The 20971-nt window shown below is 35.1% G+C and overlaps 3 protein-coding genes across 3 annotated transcripts; all 3 read left to right on the forward strand.

Moving 5' to 3' along the window:
• Window positions 1-594: 594 nt before the first annotated feature.
• Window positions 595-2006, forward strand: HB-12 (homeobox 12). The gene is made up of 2 exons (XM_086237448.1): window positions 595-1080; window positions 1195-2006. Exons 1-2 carry the CDS (start codon window positions 733-735, stop codon window positions 1594-1596), a joined length of 750 nt encoding a protein of 249 aa, XP_086093574.1. The 5' UTR covers window positions 595-732; the 3' UTR covers window positions 1597-2006.
• Window positions 2007-3219: 1213 nt separating this feature from the next.
• On the forward strand, window positions 3220-6662 carry LOC147290386 (protein SHOU4-like). Its single transcript, XM_086238498.1, has 4 exons — window positions 3220-3666; window positions 4704-4859; window positions 6006-6217; window positions 6322-6662. The coding sequence occupies exons 1-4, from the start codon at window positions 3355-3357 to the stop codon at window positions 6533-6535; spliced, it is 894 nt and encodes a 297-aa protein (XP_086094624.1). The 5' UTR covers window positions 3220-3354; the 3' UTR covers window positions 6536-6662.
• A 10705-nt stretch (window positions 6663-17367) lies between these two features.
• Window positions 17368-19430, forward strand: LOC147290387 (cytochrome P450 78A9-like). The gene is made up of 2 exons (XM_086236334.1): window positions 17368-18479; window positions 18581-19430. The coding sequence occupies exons 1-2, from the start codon at window positions 17493-17495 to the stop codon at window positions 19205-19207; spliced, it is 1614 nt and encodes a 537-aa protein (XP_086092460.1). The 5' UTR covers window positions 17368-17492; the 3' UTR covers window positions 19208-19430.
• Window positions 19431-20971: the final 1541 nt, after the last annotated feature.

Here is a 20971-nt window from a genome sequence, read left to right on the forward strand (position 1 = left end):
AAACTGTGCTTGGAATGAATAGGGAAACTAATTAGGCAAAGTTGCTTTTGATCATCGTAATTTGAGTTAAGTTTTATTTTATTCCCTTTAGTTTCAATTGTTATGATTTTGATTTTGTAGTTTAAAAATTATTATAATTTAAGGGCATCTTAACTAACATTTTCATTTATCGAATCGTCAAATTTGTTGTGTTTTTAGTTATGTAGTTTATAAATAATTTCAATTTTGGATATATACTTTACATAATATTAATGATTTAATGATCAATTTAACAAATTAATAAATAAAAATACTAACGTGTTCTTAAATTGCAACAATTTCTAAAGTACATGATCAAAATTAGAACAATTGAAAGTACATGAACCAAAGTAAAACCTAATTCAAACTACATGGACCAAAAATAAAATGTAGCCAACTAATTAATATCGAAAATGCCATGAGGCCCATGAGTCAGGAGAGAAAAAACTAAAAAATTGGAAAATGTTTATGATAAATGCAGAGAGGAAAAGCACTATACGCTATCAGAGCCCCCCCATAGATTTTGGATATAAAGCAGCAGCTCAATCACAAGTCACAACCCAGTCAGACCCAAAAACCATGACATACACACACTCACAATTCTCTTAGCTTGAAGCCAACAAAATATGTGCATAAAAAGCACACACTCCCAAAACATTCCCAAGTACACTGGTGCTAGCTAGCTAGGTATGTGCAGCAGCAGATCCCAACAAGATGTTGTTGGACCAAGTTGAATATTCTCCCACATCAGAAGAAGCTGATGAGGCTTTTGCCACTATGAGGAAGAAGAAGAAGAACAAGAAGAGGTTCAGTGATGATCAGATTAGATCATTGGAGTCCATCTTTGAGTCTGAGTCAAGGCTTGAGCCTAGAAAGAAGCTGCAGCTGGCCAAAGACCTGGGGTTGCAACCAAGACAGGTTGCAATTTGGTTTCAGAACAAGAGAGCTCGATGGAAGTCCAAGCAGCTTGAAAGAGACTACAGCTTACTAAGAGCCAATTACAACAACTTGGCTTCCAGGTTTGAAGCTCTCAAGAAAGAAAAGCAGGCCTTAGTTATTCAGGTACTATATATATGTGTGTGTGTGTGTGTGTGTGTGTGTGTTCAACTTGACAAATTAATCCTGTTTTTGTTAATTTGTAGTTAAGACTGATATGTATGTCTTATTTTGTGACAGTTGCAGAAGCTGAATGATTTGATGCAAAGGCCAAAAGAGGAAAGGCAGAGTTGTGGTGGGGAATTAGGTGTAGCTATGAACAGTACTAGTAGCATGGATGGTGAATCAGACAATGGAGATGGCACCAGGTCTGAATCTCATGATGAGGTGAAGGCTAACAAGTTGTCATCAATGATGGATCAAAAATCAGAACATGGGCTTGGGGTACTGCCATCAGATGATGATAGCAGCATAAAGGCAGAGTACTTTGGACTTGAGGATGAGGAACCCAACCTTGTGAACTTGGTGGAATCTGCAGATGGGTCCCTAACATCCACTGAAGATTGGGGCAGATTGAACCCTGATGGCCTCTTTGATGAATCAATAAGTAGTGATTATCAGTGGTGGGACTTCTGGTCTTAAAAAAAGAGAAAATGTGTGCAAAATTATAATCTTTCATCTGTTGGACTCAAGAAAGAGGGGGACATCATTCAATTCACATTAGCTCTTGACGTTTAATTGTTCTTGATGCCACTGCAGAGGGCAGACACTGCTTATTAATGCATGGTTGTGGGCACTGAGCACCATTGTTTCATATAGAGGGATGCAACTTTGAGACCAACAAAGATAAGGGGGAGCCAGAGGAGTGTATAAGCTTTCAATGAGAATATGTATGAGCAATGTGTTATGTGTGCCTCTATATTGTTAGAGAACACTCCTTGTTCATCAAGGAATCCTAGTTAGTATTCGTTTACTTGTTAGATTTGTACACGTTAACAAGGAGTGTTCTCTAACATATATATGTGTGTGCTAGTGTCCATGAGAATGCTTGTATGTATGTATATATAGACCAACACACACACACACACGCGTACACATGTACGTATGTGCTCAAAGTGACTCAACTAGAATTTTGTAGGATCAACAATAAACCCTGAACCCTGTTTTAATTTAGCATCTAACATATATATGTGAGCATGTTCTATTTAGGGTGCTAATTGCCCATTTTATACACAAGTTTCACACTGCACTTTATCACAAACATCAACTTCTAATGCTAATTATTTGCCAAGGCCAATGACAAGAAAAAAAAGAAAAATAAATAAATAGACATATTATAACTTTGTGAGGAATGACATCAAAGTATCCAAGAGAAATTGCTTTCATTATAAAAATTAAAACTTCAAAGACTAAATTGAAACAAAAAAATGAACTTCTAAACTTTTTCGAAATGACAAAAGTACCTCCAGTTAATATACATGAAATCGATGGTTATAGCTATGCTATGCCTTTTGATTTGTCTAGGAAGCATAGTTGTTTTGAACCTTCGGAAAGCTCTGAAAACCAACACTTACTTGGGGAAGGAGGAGAAGAACGAAACGACCATTTCCTAACCTGTACTGGCGTGTTTGCTGAAAAAGTCAATAAGTAATAGGGTAAATTACGTTTTCGGTTTATGTAGTTTAGGCCAAATTTTATTTTGGTTCCTATATTTTCAGTTGTGCCAATTAGTTTTCTGATGGTTGCAATTTGAAGATATATTTTTTATTTCGACAAATTTGTCTTACAAAAATAATTTGTGAGTGCACAAGTGATGGTATTTTAGGCTTAGCTTTATTATTGATTTGTCACTATCTAAAATACTTCGAACTTCGTTGGCCAAAAAAAAAAAAATCCCGAACTTCACATACTATTTTTGTTAATTAAATTAATATACTATTTTATTATTTGTGAGAGGGTAGATTGAATTTGGGTTACTCAACAATTGCAAAAATTAATAGAATTAAGCATATATTCTTGAATTGCAACTGTTAAGAAATTATAGAAATAAAATTGGCACAATAAAAATACAGATATCGAAATTTAATTTGGTCTCAACTATAAGATCTGAAAACGTAATTTGGACCAAATAAAAACACCAACACGGGAAACAGAAACAGTGCTTCGTGTTCTGTGTTCATTAGTCATTACAGTCACAGACAACGCACCGTTTCATTTTTCAAAGCGGTCCAGTGCCAGATGGCATCGACCGATACGGCGGCGTATTGTTAGGTTTCCAAACGGCAGGGCGTTTGGCTGCTGGACCACACGAAACCAACGACGTTTCAACACCCATCGTCTCCATCTTCATGCTCTCTGTTACTGGTTTGAGTAAAGGTGGGTGCTTTAGCCGAAGTAGTAATGAACGACCTCTCCAATGCAGCTCTGAGAGACCACTATAGCAGCACCTTCAAGCCCATACCATCTTTGGTTCTCTACATTCTCATACCCATCTTCTTGTTAGGCCTCTCAGTCTCCATCTTCATCCTCATTGCGGTTCACAACGCCCTCTTCTTCGTCGCTTTCCTTCTGCTCTCTGCTCTCGTCCTCGCCTTCATTGTCTGGAACACGCGTCATTGGGCAACCAAAGCTGCAGCCTTTTTCTTTCTCAACTCTCTTCCTGAGTCTGACCTTCGCCTCGCCCAACATGGACAGCTAGTGAAGATCACTGGGGTACTATTTTTTTTGTTTTTTTTGTTTTTTCACTCTTTTAGCTCATTTTCCGATATGGGTTTCTTGTAATTCCTAAAGGGGCGCTCTCTTTATTTTTTATTTTTATTTTCTGTAATTCCTAATGGGAAGGTGTTATTGGAGTGTAATGTGGTTTGGACTATATATGTTTGGTTGCTGAGAAATTGGAGGAAAACAAAAGGAAAAATTGGGGAGCCTTACAGTTGTTACTTTGTTTAGTCTTCTGGAAGGATATATACTTGTAGTTGTTGCAACAATAAACGACTTCGTATTTTCTCCACAATTAAGCAGGGCATTGATAAACTATAGCTTGAAATGCAATTAGTAATTTAGTACTCTATTTCTATTTCTGTTTTTTTTCTCTAATTTATTTTATTGTCTAATATCATTATGTATATCAGTATATGTGGCAGATTATATGGTCTTTAAGAAACATGCCCTCTGTTGGGTTTCTGGCAATTCAAACAAAAAGAATATCAAATGCAATTATTATTCTTAGAAATCAAATGAAACACAGTTGACTTATTTCAGATTACTTGTTAGCAGTTGAAAATCAGAAAAACTTGTTTGGTCTCATTGAACTAAATTAAGTGTTTGCGAGTGACCACAAAGCTTGGATGGTTCAAGCTTTGTTGCAATCATATGTTGATGATGGATGCAGCACTTTCACTATCTACTTTCTGTATAGGAACTAATTGAGAATATTGTATGAAATCTTGAACAACTTTAGTAAGCAATCCTTCTATTTCAATCTTTATCTAATGAAGACCTATTTCAACACTATGCTTACTAGATTAGTTATGAAGTAAGGCTCTAACAAGCTGATTGTGCATGTGATGCGCGGTGGTCTCTAAACTTGTTGATAGCTGCATTATGGTTAACCTTTCCTGTTCATTCTCATGCTCATTTCTTGGGGTTTCTCTTCTGTCATTCAATATGTGCTTTATCCTATTGGTTGGTTATAATTTTCTTCGATTTGTTTGAGGGCCAATCATAATGTGTTACTTTGATGATTTCAGCTTGCATCATGTGGGAGTCTCTCCCTGGAATCTTCATATGAAAAGGCTACCAGATGTATCTATGCCTCTACTCTTTTGTATGAATACAGGGGATTAACTCTACACCCAGTCAATGTCAAGAGGTCATGCTTCCAGTGGCGTTTGGAATATTGTGAGGTAATGTTCTTCGGTAGCCATGTAGATCACCAAAAAGACTCTTGCTTGTCCTTTTAATTTGATCAAATAGGTTGATTGTGTTCATGAGATGGATAAATGATGTATGCCTGTTTCCAAGTTCTTTCATACTTCGAGCTAATTTTATGCATTTAATTAACTTTACCAGATTGGGATGCTTATTTGACACTCAAAACATTTTTGGTTTTTTGATGGTCATGTTTTCTTCCACATCCTTGTGATCTTGTTGAACCTCAACTTACTCTGGACTTCATTTTGCCATCGCAGTACTACGACCTCATCCAAATTACTTTTTTTTATTCCCCATTTAACTCTAGACTCTTCCTACCTGTCATTTATCAGGTAGATTTATCTGAATTTACTCTTTCCTGGCTTGTGGCTCCTTTATCTGGACATGCTTACATCTATTGTGATCATTGTTTTTTCCCCACTCAGCCTTTTGCACCATACAGCTTTGCAAGGTTTGAACTTTGAAGGCCTCAGGCTTTGCTCCTTTTGTTACCTTGAATTGCTTTGTCTGTATTTTTCAGCATCAATCTGCAATGGTCAACAATTGGGCATAAGATGCTGGTAGAAAAAGTTGGAAGATGAATCTGTGGGGATTATAATCAGTTTCAGGCTTATAATTAGTTTTTCTTTCTGATCTTTAAATGAGCATATGAAAGGGTGTTTGGTACAAAAAATAGTAGACCATTAAGGAATACATTTAAAATCTTTGTGGGGATATTGTATCTGTACTCTATATAAAAATGAGAATGTGTTAAAGCTTTACTGGACAAAAGTACCTTGTTAAGGAATAAATTTCAGTAGTTAACGTTTTCTGTAAATAGTATGGATAATATACATTTGAAGTCTTTTTCATTCTTTTTAATACATATTATGCTTTTAATATTTCAAGTTATAGTCATTTTACTAAATATAAACTTCACATACTTGCTATTGAAATTAAACCAGCCAAATGCATCTAAATAGTATTGTACATACAATAAAAATTGGTGTGGATCTGTTTGCTTCAAAATCTGCATTTGCTACCCTATACTTGTTCGATTTGAACAATGAAAAATAGAAAATATCTGTCTATTTGTGATTATAATTTTTTTTCTTTTGCTTCGGCTTTCCACCTGACAGAGATTCTCCACAGACTTTTACTTAACTGATCGGAAGTCTGGTCTTAGAGCTATTGTCAAAGCTGGTTCTGGTTGTAAAGTTATTCCACTGATCGTTGAGAGCAAACTTGTCAACATTAAAACACAATGCAGAATGCTCTCTCCTCACTTGAGGAAATGGTTGCGTGAGAGAAATCTCTCAGTTGAATCCCGTCTACTACGTCTGGAGGAAGGGTAATCCAATTTTACACTAGAATCTTAATTAAGTACCCTTCTGCTTTCATATGTGCATGCTTCTTAAGTGCTCATGTACTGCATATTTGCATGAGTTTTGGCAGGTATGTACAAGAAGGCAGCTCTGTGACCGTATTTGGAATGTTGCATAGAACTAATGATATGACTATGATTGTTCAACCCCCAGAGGTATTCTCCACCGGGTGTCTGTGGCGAAAACTGCTTCTCCCAGTTGACATTGATGGACTGATCCTAAGGGTCTCTGAAATGTCTGGGCATTCTGTCAACCAAACTTCTATACAACACCCAGAAAGATAGTAGGTAGTACCTGATTTTTGGATGATAACACAATCTTCATTTCAAAGTTTACAGTTTGTTTTACTTTGAATTTAACTCCCTTTTAAATTTGATGCCTCACTAATCAATATGTACACCTGTAACATTATTTTGCACTTGAAAAGCTCTTGTTCTGACTACCTTACTGAATAGTGAATTACCTTTCTGAATAGTGAATACCTTTATTTTCTTATAGTAAAACCACAAAAACAGATGAAAATGAAAAGCCCATCCTGCTTATAGCCCAATAGCGCTCTTGCTTCTTTTGGGCTTTTTTGAAGAAGTTTTCAGACCACAAATAAAAAAATACCCATTGTGCATAGTCCATTAGCATATAGAAAACAGAATGAAATTTAGTAGTACATTTCTACCGTCTCAGCAATCAAATCAAACAAAGCATCGTAATAAAATGGGGTTTGGCCCGCAACCGAGCCTCGTAAGTGTTCAAGTCATAGAAAACAAAACTAGTTTTCAGCAATGTAAGAACAATTTTTATAAGATAAGACTAGAATAATCCTTTATGGTTCAGGATTTACTAATAAAACTCAAAACTAGAAAGATAAAGGGGTTTAGATTAAGGTCAAGCAAAAATAAGAGATGCTATACTGTCAAGTAGTGCTTGGCCTAGTTTGTGTCCTCTCAACAGTTGACAAAGAAAAACAAAAATAATGTACCAATTTGGAAATGTTTAAGGTGTTTACCCTTTTCTTTTAATTAAAAAAAACTAATGACAGGTTTAGTATTATAACCTTACAGCATCTTCTAAGGTATATGCTGAACAAATCGAATACATTAAAAATATTAAATGACACTTTCATGCTTTATAATTTTATTGTGTTTGTAATTATGAAAGGTTTTCTTTGGGAATTATTTACTAAATTGTAAGGTCAAGGATTGACAATTAAGTTGAAAATTACAAAGGATATTCTCACATCATTTAATTGATTAATTATCATGAGAAAACTGTCAATCACTTGCCTAATTGCAGATTAGTGGTAAAGGTGTGTCTGGCATACTCTTTTTCATATTTCACTTTCACTAAATTCACTCTGTGCATGAGATATTAATCGGGTAGAAGATGTGACTGCCCATTTACCTACCTACTATGCTACTACCACTAGACTTTAACGTGCAAAACTTCCACCAAAATTGAAAGCCAAAATATGACATAATTGACATTCCATGTTGACCTTTGTTTTCGGATTTGACCCTCTTAAGTCAACTGAGTTCTTTGATTTCTAGCTAATTTCCAGCTAATAAGATGCTGAAACCTATTTAATTAGAATTATAATTAAATTGTCATACAGGTTTTCATGTAGTTGGGGGTACTGAAATTGAGTGGAAAAAGATTGTGTATATCAGTATATGTCGACATTGTTTAATTTGTATTTAGAATTTATTGAAATTTTGTATTTGATGAAAGAATGAATGGTAAAAATTTTTGTCCTTACTGAAAAGAATGGTTAAAGAAAAAAGAAACAAAACTCACTGTCGGTGTGGTTTATTAAACAGCAGCAACAAAGATGGTGGATCGGATCAAATTAGATCATAAGATACAAATAGGGTACTAGCTAGCTAGGTGCTACAATCAAATTTAGGTTTTTTTATACTTTATTTATTTGAACTTTGAACTCAATCTCACTTCATTATCTTAAAAAATAATTGTGTCAATTTACCACATGAATTAAAAATTTATTACAATGCATCACCTGTGACTCATTTTATCTAACCTTTTATTAAAAATAAGGGTACAAAATAAGCCAAAGATAATACATTATAATAAATATTTAATTTAGGTAGTAAATTAGCACAATTTTCTTTTTAGGTAGTGAAGTGAGATTGAACCCAAAATTCATATAGGTAAAATATAAAAAAGCTTTAAATCTAAGACAAGATTTTCTTTCTTTATTTGTCGGGCCATAATCTTAAAATATATAGAAATCTTTGCACTTCCAATATATAAATCAAGATTTGTCTCAAAAACAAAAAATATAATATATATATATATATATATATAAAAATCAAGATTCCACTTGGGGTGGCCTTTACTCCTTCTTCTTGGTTCTTGCCCATCACTACCTCCACCAATTAATTAATTAATTAGGTTTTTTATGCTTCACTTACTGTTACATACCAACCGTAACTATTTGTGTCATTATTCATTAAACACCATAAAACAAAAATGATATCTTTACTTACATCCCACAAAAAACTATGCTCTAGCTTATGGCTAATGCCAAAGGACACCTTACAACTCAAGTTGTTAGGAAAAGTAGGACACCTTACAACTCAAGTTGTTAGGAAAAGTTTTTTTTATATTTTATTTTATCTCTTCTTGTTTATATGAGATCCATTTTCAGAAAAATGTTAAACAGCATCAGTCGTTCACGCATGCATAATTGACTGACAACTGTATAATTTTTGCACCAATCAATGGAACAAACCTTTAGAACTTAAAATTTATTCTTAGCTCGCCCCACTCCATCCATGACACTTGAATTAAAGTTCGTGAGCAGATCGAAAATGTTCTCTCTATAAATAGTTATTAAACAACTTGCATCATTGCATATTTGCATGCATGCTGGACAAAGTTGGTCTGAGTATCTTAGTGAAAAAATTAGCATAATATCCCCTTCATAATTAATTTTGATTGAAACCAAGATATGATTCCAATGCAGCCAAAGACTAACTCCATAATCATCATATAACTATCATTATCTTGATCCCTAACGTGGATTGAGATGTGAAACAAACAATTGATTAATTAGTTATTTGCATGCACAATGCATATTATAATGTACACCATCTAATTAGATATATCATTCGAGTAATGCATGCAAATATGCAATGTATTGATGATTAAAGTTAATACGCTATTAATTTTTCTATGTGTACGTGGGTGGCATATGCAGTACTTTGGTTTTAGATCTTTGAGACTGTACTTTTGGGTTGTTTGGCACCAACCAAACTTTAAGAATTGGACTAATATTATTGGATTTGGAAAATGAAACTTGTGCATAGGTCTGGTGATCAATATTGAGCATGCAAGTTGTATACGGCCTTTTAAAATTATAAACAATTATTTGCATCAAGAATCAAATCTGCACAAAGGAAATTGGGAACATGAACTCAAGATTATGCTTTTATTGTTTAACCTAGTTGGTTGCACTTTGGTTATATATATATGCCATACAATTTCCTAAAGTTGGTTCTCATTTAAAGTAAGCATCCCTCACAATTTCTCCTTCAATTGGGCTAACCTATCTGCATCATCAATTTAGAATCTGGATCCTCTGCTAAGCACTCTAATTATTTGTGAAGGATAATTGACACTCACTTTGTTTTTATTTGACTTTCCTTATGGGAAGGATATATAATTGACATTTGTGACAACAAAATCTTTCCTATTAACCAAATTCAAAAGAGGGACAGATCTAGACAACACAACACAGTGAGTCAGTAAATTGGAATCATTTTCAGTGATATTTGAGAAGCAGCAAATCTAAATGTAGGACCCAATATAATTGAACTTGTGAGTTACCCCTGTTCAACTTTTTCCAGTCAAAAGAAAGTGGCATTTGCAAGGGTGATCTATCATCAATTTATGCCTGAAGAACCCCAAAAAGAGAAGAGAGCTAGCTTAATTAGCTCTTTGAAGGAGCAAATATAATGCTCCATATTAATATTCAAAGATTCAAGTGTTGAAAGGAATTAAAATTGAAAATAGTTAAAAGTCAAGAATCTTTTAGACCTCCCCCACCCCACCAAAGCCAGTCAAAGAGGAACTTGTGTCACTTAGATTATTATATGGCATAGAATCCAATCATCGATCGTGGGAATTGTTTAAACCAAGTGGGTTAGGTCCCAACTAGCCATGCCCACTAAAAAAATATTGGATTGTTAATTAACGTACTTGACCTTATTGCAAAATTGAGCTAATCAAATCCATATATACTGAGATTTCTTATTAATTCACTCGTTAATTTGAAAAGTAATTTTGATTTTCAATAGTGTATGCCACAATGAGAATTGTTATGAATTCAAAGAAAAACATAATAGAATTAATTCTTTAAAACTAGTCCAAGTGAAAAAGGGAATTTGATATAAGAAAATGGTTAGGATTAAGATCATAATGTCAATATTTCAATGCACGAGAATAAATTTCCTTCTCCAATTGATACGTAACACCGTGTCAAGAAATGTACTTGTTAGACCGACAATTTGAATGGCTGCAACTGATTTTGCACCCCTACTAATTAATACTTAGGAGTATCAATCATCGATTTATGCATGGAAATATTTAAATTATTATTTGAAAGTCAAATTCAATGCTACTTACATAATTTTCGATAATTCATGAGTAAAATTTGCGAATTTAAACAAATCATTAGTTTTCTATTTGAGAAAAAATTTCATGTTGAATACAGAATGTCCTAAGATTGTAAACAGCCTAAAACACAATGTCCAAATTCATAAAATTTAAACCACGAGGACTAAATGTGATTTCAAGTCGAAATATAGAGACATAAATATTTAATTTACCTTTTTTTAATTAATGAGAAATCTTTGAAAGTGTAAATAGTGCAGGGTTGGACGGGATGATTTAGTCAAATGATGAGGTAGAAGAAGCATGCATGCCTTAATTATTATGAATTTATGACCGATAATGGCATGGACTTGTGAAACCTATTCAACCAATGTATAAATTTAACATGATTTACTCTAACTACCATTTGGGTAGGAGTTCATGCACAAGGGCTCGATCTGGCTTTTTGGTTTTGGGCAGGACTTTCTTTGTAATTGCATACTCTTTTAATATGTGCATGCGTTTCAATTGGAACAACCGATAATAAAATAATAATATTAATAATTACCATTTGAGGAGTGGATTCATGCGCAAAGTGTTTTTTTTTTTGAGGGGGGTTGGGGTTGGGAATCAATGAGGGCATTATACTGGAAATTGGAATATGGAAGAGATAAAAGAACAAATTAAGTTGTTGGACTCTTGGTGTTGGATCTCTGAACATATATATATATATATATATATATATGCAAGTTAATCTTGGTAAGCTACAACGTTTTATACATGCACAACATGCTCAATCCGCCTAAACGCCCATATTCCCGAGAAGACCTAAGAAAATTGCATAAGTTTCATCGATTGATTGAAAATGCCGCCACTTGATGATCATGGATAATTTGCTTCGAATATGAAATGAAAATAATATATATCATAGGGAGTAGGGACATAGACTTGTACGTACAAATTCGATCAATTCCTAGTACAACTAAGGGGGGTGTCTCCAACTCAGATTTTAAAGAAGTTTAATGAATTTTAAATCAATAGAATCTATCAAAATCTAAAGAAATTGAGTAGAATTCTCATGGAATTTGTTATGTGTAAAAAATGCATTCAAATCCATCTAAATCCATCCAAATCCATTAAAATCCTTCACTTAATGAAATCCATGACTTTTTGAAGATACCTGGATTTCATTGGAATCTATTAAAATCTGAGTTGGGAACACTTAAAGTTCATTGAAATTTATTAAAATCTAAGTTGGGGACACCCCCTAAATGACTTAGCAATCTCCGCTATTTAATTACACCATTAATCTTTAATTTCGATCTCTACCTACCACCCCACGTATTTTCAAGTTCACATTCAAAAAAGAAGAAAGAAAAACTTAATGAATTTCAAGTTCTTTTATGTGATTATAGTGTAGTGGCTGCAGATTCTTACTCTCTTGCATAGAAATTCTATTTTTATTCAACTATTTAATATTCATGACCATCTCTCTCTCTCTCTCTCTCTCTCTCTCTCTCTCTCTCTCTCTCTCTCTCTCGGAGACTAGGACGTACAGTTTGATTCAAACATATATAATTTCTAATTTCTAATTAGTTTGTATCGTTGTGTTAATTTCTAATTAGTTTTAAGACCCACATTAAGAAAATATTACTATTCTCACTCATGAGCTGGTTATTCTACAAATAGCAATGCATGGTATACTGGTATTATAGTATTGTTGGCTCATTTTCTACCTTCCTTCACTTCAATTTCGTCCATTCATGTCTTGTCCTTACCACCCATGCATGCATATATGAGTCTATATGACATGACACATCACCATCTTTGAAAGATTCGGACAATGCATGCGTTTGATTCCTTATATTGTATAACATGTAGTAATTAAGCTATGATGGTGGCATTCATGTCTTGGCCTTTGGAAAATTTATAATTTATGTATAATTAATCAATTATCCACAAGTGACCAACATGGGAAATTTCCATGAAGTTTGTTGGTCTCCTGCAAGAGGGTAACCACAATTGATGGGTACATTTAATTTGCTAGCTCTTATAGTCTGCACTTTATAATATACATATTCAATGCCCTCATGGAGTTCTATTAATTAAATTTACTGTTTCCCATTAAGGGATTAATTAACTCTTTAGTCATGCTCATGGATCCTTCTTAGAAATATTCAAAAAATTTAAATTTTTAAGGTTCTTTGAAAAGTCTAAGTCCCTAGAATTAAGCTAAGAAAAAACTCCCAAGAAACTAGCTTACCTAAGCATGTTGAGTATAAAGACTAAAATACAAATTAGCTAGTACACATATATATAGTTAAATAGTCCAATATGTATATCTTGTTATCATATTGATGAAGTTATTTCAAAGAAGGAAATTGACATCCTTATAGATGGTAAGTGAAATAGAATATGTTAATCCACTTATTAATCTAAAATTCACTATATGATTCACATAAATCAATGACTATTAATTATTTATATATCGGTGGACAATTGACGTTAACAAAATCGTGAAGAATGAATTTATCCTAATATAATTTTCACTACTTACTTACGTGCACATAAAAGGAGTTGCACTATTTTATGATAAACGAACATGTAGAAGTGGGTGAGTCTATGTTATCATATGCATTCCTTAGTGTCACACGTTCAAATGGCTAAATGCCTAAATATAATGATGGTCAACAGTCATCACAAAATCAAGGTGATATATATATAGGTCACGTAATTTGTTACAATTAAGACAAATTTACATTCGACAAATTCATTGATGCCCACATAGAATTAATCAAATTAATAAATACAAGATAAAGGGAAAACACCACTAGCTAGTACACTACCCATTGTGTATTGACCTGAATCTATTCCTGGTCTAGGTAGCAGAGTCTTTCAAGTGACAGGATTTTTATTTTTATTTTTGTAAAAAAGCGACAGATTTAAATAATATTCATTTGACCGCATGGTATTGACCAGAAAAAGAAACAAAAAAATATACAGAATCTACGGGAGGGTAGTGCAGCGTGCGTAGCTTCACAAATCCAAGCCGTCCATGGAGCACCCTCGAGAAGTAAACACATACATGCAATCCCAAAATGGGCCCCATGTATATACTATATAGCTTGCTAGGCACGCTAGCGATACAACCAGCTCTCATCAACCATATGTGTATTTTCTAACAAAAATAAAATAAAAAAATAACCATACGTGTAGTTTAATATTTGCCTCTTCGGAGTGACCATAACATCACACGCGTACCACATTGTAATTAAAGTTCATTGATTTTATGTATTAAATTTCAATGTTATTTTATTTTAAATATTAAAATATTTATGTCATTTCATTTTAGATATTAAATTTCAGTTTATGTACCAACTTAAAAAAATATAGTTCTATCGAGCTGTAACTGTTTAACAGTCACAACTTTTTATTGATTTATTGTTTTTTCAATGTTTGCAATGCTTAAACTTTAATGTTTAGTCTCTAGATTATAGGTTTCATCTACTAAGCCTAAATCAAAAGCACTAAACTTTTATAAACTTTGAATTTTTATGAATTTCAAATTTTGAATATGTGTATAGCAAACTGATTTATGACCTAATCCAAAATATATTGTTCTAGGTTAATTAATACCTAAACAAAAAAAATAATAGTGTCTTGATGCTTTGCTGAAAAATTATTGATATTTGATATTTAATATTTAATCATAATTTTCTATTATAATTAGGCAATTACAAAGGCATTATAAGTGTAATTTATTTTTTCAAATTAACGGATAATAATGCGCATAGTTAAACTATAAATTTGGACCATATATTATGGTGAACATAAAACTTAACATAATCAATTATTAAGATTCGCAGTCTAAAAACATCTATACTTTATGTTTTTATACTTTTTAACAAGGAATCACTTATGTTATAGAAATCTATAATAATTAATGAATTTTAAGTATAATACTCATTCATACATTTATCAAAATATTAAGGTTTTTTTTCAAATATTGCTTGAGTATATTTACGCTCCTAAAGTGGAAGTGAATTAGAATTTAAGGAAATAAGTGATACAGATATTCTTATTAATTAAATAAGATTTGCAGTCATTAGATTTGAGTTGGGCAAGTTAGTATTTTAACAATAATGATATTAATCTGATGTGGCAAATAAATAGTGATGTATGTAAAATAATTTTGTCATATCAGACTAGGGCACATAATTAAATCTTCTCTCTTATTAGAGCACAAAATCTTTTCCTTATTTACAAATCACAACATATAATATGTATAGCATAATTATATTTAGCCGATTTTAAAATATCATGAGTTCAAAGCGAACTATAAAAATAGAATCTTCAAATTCTCCAGAGACAAAATAAAAACAAAAATAGAATCTTCGAATCTTTATATACGTTTACGGCGAGTAACTAAGCTGCCACCTATTTATCAATTTAAATTATATATAAGTAATATATTACTTATTTATAAATTTTTGATTATGCATATACACGTATTTTAACCTAGAATGATGTTTGCTGTGGTAAAACAAAAAATTATTTTAACCCAAAGTGAGTGCCACATACGTCTAGCGTATCCACAAATGGTCAGGAGCTTTGGAACCTGGGTAGGAGCTGTCAGCCTCATGACTCATGACTCCTGTACATCGCATGCTACCGCCACGTGTCTGTAAAACAGCGGTGAACCATACTCGCTCTTTTACACAGGCCATGAGTGCATGGCCCTCATGTGCACCTAAGCCCCCTCACCCAACAACGTCACGCCAAACGCCGCTACGTGTCGGACAACGGAATCTGAATTTACGGTTGCCATCGACACCTCCAGGGAAAATGTCTGCTTTACGCGCTCTTTCATGTCAACTAGACAACTACTCATCAGGCGCTAACCACAAAACTGAAATTACGTGAAGATTTGTATACGCAAGTGTTGATTTCTTTCTAATTTTAATCTTGAAATTTCTTATGGCTTTTTTATTATTTCTAAATTGATTTCTTTAGGATATTATTTTTAAATTGATGAGAAAGAGTAGTTTGAATTAAGGAAAAAAGAGGTTTATTGATAAAAAAGAGGTTTAAGAAATTACCAAGTCATTCCATTTTTTAATTTATTGTTTATGAGGTAAGTAATTTTGTGTTTTCAATAGCACAAGCTCCAGGTCAAAAATTTGGCAGCCAAAAATGGGATGCAAGAGTTTGACGTGTGAGACGTCGAGCACACGAATATTTGAACACACACAAAAATACTTTAAAATGTTATAAAGTATTTGAATAGTAAAATGAATGTACCATAGGTCCATAACAATAAACTCATACTTCTACAAGGATTGGCAGTTTGCATAATACCCTATCAAAAAAAGACAAAAATTACTCATTTATTTTTGCATAATACTAGTTAAATAGAATTGTTGTGTCAAGATTACGTGATTACAATAACTCAACTTATTTATCAATTATGTTAATATTATCAATTAATTGTCAACTCTGCTAACCTCATACTTGAACATGTCAACCCTACTAAAGACATAACCTTGTTATACCAAATAGCGGTACACATAGGGACAAAGCCATCCTTGTAGGATGAGCTAGACCTTGAGGTTGAGAAGGATGTGGACTATGGGTGGTGATGGAATAGGCTGAAAGAATGTGAGGAATTTGCTTTCACTTACTTAATAAGTGGACTCAAAAAATTCTAAAAATATCAATTTAAATACAAATGACTCCAAAAATACGTCATTTTTCCCCCGGAATATATTTGCATGGATTTCTTTCTAACAAATTTGATTCCCAACTGACACTTTTTACTTGAAGTGTTTATATAATTTTTTTCTTTGGCACTTATTTATTTATATAAATATAATTATTGAAATCATCTTAACCAATCACATAGTGTACCATCCTCTAATAAAGATGTAGCTCATATGACTATTACCCACCTCAGCCCCACCTCAGCCCCCCTCCCAACAAAACAAAGAGTGAATGAAAATAATAGAACATGAGTATATAGGAGAGCGACAGCTTTATTTACTTTACATTCTATATATATTTAAACATTTTTGTTTTATTTTTTTATCTTAATATTAGATGATTAATGTTTACGTACATACCCAAACGCTATTGCATAAACACCCCAAGTTTTAACTTATACTTCTATTAGAAAAAAAAAAATTAATAGTGGAAGATCCAAATGCAATTGGATTCGGGTTCTTGTACGAACAACCCACTTGGTTGCTCCCTATTCTTCCCGAGCCGACAGTACAAAGTACAAACCATATGGCGCGTGAAACTCACACGCCCAATTCTGTTGTCTAGTGGCGGCGCACTCATAAAACTAAAAATAAATACCACCAATAAATTCATAGCACAAAAAGAAAAAATATTTCTTCAGTTGTACACTTGTACGCGCCTACACTCACTCACTCAGTATAACGGTTTATTTCAATTTAATTTAATTGACTATTTTGGCGTTCTGTTCCAATATACAAGCTACCGAAAATATTATGCCCCGTGGCTTCCCTATATATAGTGCGAGTGATGAGCTAGTTTTTGGTTCAAAATCAAAACTCACCTCCCTTTCTAAAATTTGTGCTTTCTCTGATCAGTCTCTGGTTTTACTCCACCATGAAAACCGACATTGAAAGCCTCTGGGTGTTTGCCCTGTTTTCCAAATGCAGAGCTTTCTCCCAAGAAAGCATTGCATGGCCGATTCTGCTCGTGGCTCTGGCTTGGCTCGCCATCACCCTCATTTACTGGGCTCATCCTGGCGGTCCAGCCTGGGGACGATCATATTCAATCACAACCGTTAAAAATAAGTACTACTCCATTGGTACTACTATAATTCCTGGTCCCAGAGGTCTGCCTTTGATAGGCAGCATGGGCCTCATGGCCTCTCTGGCCCACCGAAAAATCGCCGCCATGGCCGAGGCTTGCTGCGCCAAGCGTCTCATGGCCTTCAGCCTCGGCCAGACTCGGGTCATCGTCACGTGTAACCCTGACGTGGCTCGAGAAATCCTCAACAGCTCGGTCTTCGCGGACCGGCCTGTTAAGGAATCGGCCTACAGCCTGATGTTCAACCGAGCCATCGGGTTCGCCCCGTACGGAGTGTACTGGCGGACCCTCCGGAGAATCTCGGCCGCACATCTCTTCTGCCCTAAACAAATCAAGGCCTCCGAGGCTCAACGCCGCGAGATTGCTTCCGAAATGGTGGCAATGTTCGGGACCCACAAAAACGACGGGTTTTGCGTTCGTAAAGTGCTTAAAACGGCGTCCCTTAACAACATGATGTGCTCTGTTTTCGGACGCAAATACGAGCTTGAATCGGAGAGTAATGAGGTTGAGGAGCTTAGAGCGTTGGTCGATGAAGGCTACGACCTATTGGGTATGCTCAATTGGTCTGACCACCTTCCTTGGCTCGCCGATTTTGATGCTCAGAAAATCCGGTTCAGATGCTCCAAACTCGTCCCCAAAGTGAACCGGCTCGTTAGCCGAATCATTTCGGAACACCGGGTTCAAAAAACCGGCGAAAAATCAACGGATTTCGTTGACGTTTTGCTCTCGCTCCCAGGACCCGATAAGTTATCAGACTCCGATATGATCGCCGTGCTTTGGGTAAGCAGAGCATTCATTCTTGATTTTAATCAGGTTTTAGAATCGAATTCTTAGTTTAAAGTCAATATTTTGTTACTAATGAAACGGGGTCGTTTGTGCAGGAAATGATATTTAGAGGGACGGACACGGTCGCGGTTCTGATCGAGTGGATCCTAGCGAGGTTGGTGCTTCATCCTGATGTTCAGTCGACGGTCCATGACGAACTAGACAAAGTAGTTGGGAGGTCCCGAACCGTCGATGAGTCTGATATCTCCGAGATGGTGTATCTGACGGCTGTGGTGAAGGAGGTGCTGAGGCTACACCCACCGGGCCCACTGCTATCATGGGCCCGGCTGGCCATCACTGATACGACGATTGATGGGCATCATGTGCCAGAGGGGACCACCGCAATGGTCAATATGTGGTCCATATCGCGGGACTCAGAGGTTTGGGTGGACCCACTGGAATTTGTGCCCCAGAGATTTGTGGCCCAAAAGGGTGAGTTGGAGTTTTCGGTTCTCGGGTCGGATCTCAGGCTCGCACCGTTCGGGTCCGGTAGGCGGACCTGCCCCGGAAAGGCCCTGGGGTTGACAACTGTCACGTTTTGGGTTGCCACGCTCTTGCATGAGTTTGAATGGCTACCGTTGGATCAGAATACCGTGGACTTGGCTGAGGTACTAAGGCTGTCCTGTGAGATGGCTAAGCCTCTGGCTGTTAAAGTGCGCCCCAGGCGCAGCCTAACTCACTGATGTTTGTTTAAAAGAAGTAGGAGAAAAAAAAAAGGGGAAAAGAAAAGAAAAGAAAAAAAGAAAGAGAGTGAAGGAAGTTTGTTTAGGGGTTAGTGGGTTCACAAAGCATATACCCTTTACTTGTTGGTCATGTTAATTGTCTTGGTCTGTCACTGTCTTTGGATGTGAAGATGGTTTGACAGTACCAGTATCGAAGTGTCTTAATTATTAATGTAAGTAATGGTAAAAGGTAATACAAGAAGCTTTTATTTCATGCACATTATAGTTTTCAATAAAGATGTTATAGAATTTCTCTTAATCAAATCTCTCATGTAAAAATGAATGGTACATGAGTCCTATAAGTACATTTCATTTGTCTAAGGCGTCGTTTGAGGTTGCTGTTCAGGGAGATAAAGCGTTTTTTTTTTTTTTTTTTTTAAGAAATTGATGATTTTTATGTTTGATAAACATACAGAAAACGACTTTGAATAGAAGCGAAGGGTCTCTCACAGCGAATTGGAGAAGCGGGCAAGAGATAGCTTTTCAAATCTGCTGTCAGGAAACGCATGCGGAGAATTTAATGAAACTTTCTGAATACCAACAATACCCTTAAATAATTTTCATATTGACACTCTTTTGTCCTTACTAGAACATTCTTTCATCCAGTCATCTTTCTTTTGTACATGTTTCCCTAACCCACCATCACTCGACACCCATCCAGCAATTCACTCTTCCAGCCGTCCATCTTCTCCGTTGAACATGAAAACAAAGAGGTGCATCCTTAAGCTATAGCATGGTGGTCAGAATTAAGAATAGGCTTAAGTTCTCCGATTTCAGTTTAAAGGTCCAAAATGAGATTTTTTGGTTTGTAAAATTGGGTTCTGATTGCAAGTAAGAGATCCACAAAAGATGGATACTCCTCTGAAATTGGTTTATGATTTGCATTTGCAGTTTTATGTATAGTGGCTGGAGTTGTTCAATACTCATTAGAGGATCCAATACTTCTTAAAATCTAGCAAATTTATTTTGGGTCCTTAAATTCTAGCAATTTTTAATTATCTACACTAAGGTGGATCTAACTGATATGTCTATGCCGGGGTGGATGTTTCAAGGAGTTTGGGGAGTTTTTGGGGTTTGGTGGTGGCCATTGGTGTGGCTGAGAGGGTGAAGGAATAAGAAAATTAAAGATTAGACTGTGCATTTGCAGTATGAGAAATGAACCCAATAGCAGGCTTAGCACTCAGCAGTCGAGGTTGAATTTAATTATATCCAGATAGCTTTGGTGGTGCATAATTGCATATATGATCCATGGGTGTATGTAAAATTGAATTTCTTTTGGTTGTGCTAATATTATTTGCATACACTTCGGCTTTAATGATATAATTGGGATGGGTGGTTGTTTGAGAAATATAATAAGAGAGCTGTTATTTGTACAACTTTTTTTTTTTTTTTTGCATACCCCTATAATTTAATTTGTGAATTTACCTAATTAACACAAAAGAAAAATACATTAAAAGACAACTCTTACACACCTATCAACTTAGAAAAAAAAAAAAAAAAAACACACACACACACACACACCACCTCTACTCGACCCATAGCTTCCTGCCTCCCTTTCCCTCACCGGACCACCTTCATCCCTCCCCCTGTTTCACCGGACCCACCCAGTCCCTCCCCCTCCATCTCTCTCCTCCCCGCATGCAGCACGACCCTTATCCCTCTCTCTCTCTCTCTCTCCTCCCCGCAGGCAGCACTACCCTCATCCCTCTCTCTCATCCCCGTATA

This window comes from Dryas octopetala, chromosome 3 (assembly GCF_963921425.1).
Source record: "Dryas octopetala chromosome 3, drDryOcto1.1, whole genome shotgun sequence".
Classification (NCBI taxonomy): domain Eukaryota; kingdom Viridiplantae; phylum Streptophyta; class Magnoliopsida; order Rosales; family Rosaceae; genus Dryas; species Dryas octopetala.

What these genes read in the sequence shown, in the direction of transcription:
- LOC147290386 (XM_086238498.1), top strand. Translation starts at nt 3,355, where the DNA reads ATGAACGACCTCTCCAATGCAGCTCTGAGAGACCACTATAGCAGCACC. An exon ending in AGCTAGTGAAGATCACTGGG is followed by an intron (nt 3,667 to 4,703) that starts GTACTATTTTTT and finishes TGATGATTTCAG; the next exon opens with CTTGCATCATGTGGGAGTCT. An exon ending in GGCGTTTGGAATATTGTGAG is followed by an intron (nt 4,860 to 6,005) that starts GTAATGTTCTTC and finishes TCCACCTGACAG; the next exon opens with AGATTCTCCACAGACTTTTA.
- HB-12 (XM_086237448.1), top strand. Translation starts at nt 733, where the DNA reads ATGTTGTTGGACCAAGTTGAATATTCTCCCACATCAGAAGAAGCTGAT. An exon ending in AGCAGGCCTTAGTTATTCAG is followed by an intron (nt 1,081 to 1,194) that starts GTACTATATATA and finishes ATTTTGTGACAG; the next exon opens with TTGCAGAAGCTGAATGATTT.
- LOC147290387 (XM_086236334.1), top strand. Translation starts at nt 17,493, where the DNA reads ATGAAAACCGACATTGAAAGCCTCTGGGTGTTTGCCCTGTTTTCCAAA. An exon ending in ATATGATCGCCGTGCTTTGG is followed by an intron (nt 18,480 to 18,580) that starts GTAAGCAGAGCA and finishes TCGTTTGTGCAG; the next exon opens with GAAATGATATTTAGAGGGAC.